This window comes from Sinocyclocheilus anshuiensis, unplaced genomic scaffold, assembly GCF_001515605.1.
Source record: "Sinocyclocheilus anshuiensis isolate Anshui unplaced genomic scaffold, SAMN03320099.WGS_v1.1 scaffold454, whole genome shotgun sequence".
Classification (NCBI taxonomy): domain Eukaryota; kingdom Metazoa; phylum Chordata; class Actinopteri; order Cypriniformes; family Cyprinidae; genus Sinocyclocheilus; species Sinocyclocheilus anshuiensis.
This window is the reverse complement of record NW_015548217.1, coordinates 1211252-1213178: the sequence shown is the minus strand read 5'-3', so window position 1 is coordinate 1213178 and position 1927 is coordinate 1211252. Positions and strand designations below refer to the sequence as shown.

The 1927-nt window shown below is 34.6% G+C and overlaps 1 protein-coding gene across 1 annotated transcript in view; it reads right to left on the bottom strand.

The window, feature by feature from the left end:
- The window catches only part of mettl9 (methyltransferase 9, His-X-His N1-histidine), a 5462-nt gene extending 5139 nt beyond the window's left edge, over positions 1 to 323 (bottom strand). Inside the window, exon 1 of the mRNA XM_016440769.1 lies at positions 198 to 323. Within this exon, the coding sequence (XP_016296255.1) occupies positions 198 to 308 (111 nt within the window). The 5' untranslated portion in view covers positions 309 to 323. The remainder of the gene's footprint in view (positions 1 to 197) is intronic.
- Between the last annotated feature and the right edge of the window lie 1604 nt (positions 324 to 1927).

Here is a 1927-nt window from a genome sequence, read left to right as displayed (position 1 = left end):
CTGCTCTCAGAGAGACTGTTTACTTTAGCCGCATTCATTGTGAAACTTGCTAATTAGCACATTATTAGTAAAGGCAATTTGCAAAGATTCATTACAAAACATTATACTCACTTCTGGAGGTGAGGCTGGATCACGAATGATTTCGCGTGAACAGACACATTTAGGCAGATCGGGGAGCATTCCCTTCAGAAACAAACGAAATCCACTGCATACTTTCCAGTCCACATCCTTCTCATTCCCAGTAAAAAAGACACGTAAAACAGCAGCCAAGCGACGAAGATCAGCGTCCTCATCTGCGGAAGACACATAGCGACAGACAGTGTGACTGCAACGAGCGATACCAGGCGGATTGATAACTTACTAGTCAAGAAATATGATCCCCGGACCCCAATTACAACACGCTAACAAACAAACTAACTAACCTGAAGGCGTGGTGCTGTTTACACGCACACATCGTTGTTATGCATAATCTGAACGGCAAACACATTTGGCACAAATCAGCTGAGTCCCTTCCAAAAAAGTTCACTTCCTGACTGTGTTACATTTAAAAGAGGCCGACAAAACACGTCACCGCTCATATCCGATGTTACCGCCAGGCGGCGCATGTTAGGGGCCCCGTAGGGGAGAAATAAATGGGAACATGTACAGGATATAAAATTCAGCATTTTATTGCATCTGCATAAATGCATATATTTCATGTTTTTTGATTGTTTTATATGCGCTCTAATGTTTGCAACATTAAAACAGCATATGGCCGATTTATAAGCCTTTTAAACTAATTATTGAGGAACTGTCCTCACAGTTTCATGGTATTTTACTGTATTACATGTACATTTATTTAATAGTGAGTATACTCACACACATATAGACACACATTTCTGCTAGTGTTCGATACTTTGACTCAATTTCATTCCTGTTACTAAATAGTTTTTTTCCTAAAAATTTTTTAAAAAAATGCAACGTTAATATCACATTTTTTTTTTAATTATATTTGGTCCATCATGTATCCTACTGTTTAAAAAAATTACATTGTATTTAAAAATTCCAAAAAAGTTCACTTCCTGACTGTGTTACATTTAAAAGAGGCCGACAAAACACGTCACCGCTCATATCCGATGTTACCGCCAGGCGGCGCATGTTAGGGGCCCCGTAGGGGAGAAATAAATGGGAACATGTACAGGATATAAAATTCAGCATTTTATTGCATCTGCATAAATGCATATATTTCATGTTTTTTGATTGTTTTATATGCGCTCTAATGTTTGCAACATTAAAACAGCATATGGCCGATTTATAAGCCTTTTAAACTAATTATTGAGGAACTGTCCTCACAGTTTCATGGTATTTTACTGTATTACATGTACATTTATTTAATAGTGAGTATACTCACACACATATAGACACACATTTCTGCTAGTGTTCGATACTTTGACTCAATTTCATTCCTGTTACTAAATAGTTTTTTTCCTAAAAAATTTTTTAAAAAATGCAACGTTAATATCACATTTTTTTTTTATTATATTTGGTCCATCGTGTATCCTACTGTTTAAAAAAATTACATTGTATTTAAAAATGGCTTTGTGTTGTTGTTGTTTTTTTTGTTGTTGTTGTTTTTTTAGAAAAGTAGTACACATTGCATGCATAAATGATGATTTTCTCGATGATTTTTTGTCACAAATATCAATCATTTGAACATGTAACCAACCATTTCTTAAAAACAAACACATTCTTGAGGGGTAAAAGCAAAGGAATTAGTTGACATGTTTTTAAACATGTTTTTTAAAAGATGAATTAACTGATAAAAATGCATCCAGATAGATAGATAGATAGATAGATAGACAGATGACAGATAGATAGATGACAGATAGATAGACAGATAGATAGATAGATAGATAGATAGAGATAGATAGATAGATAGATAGATAGA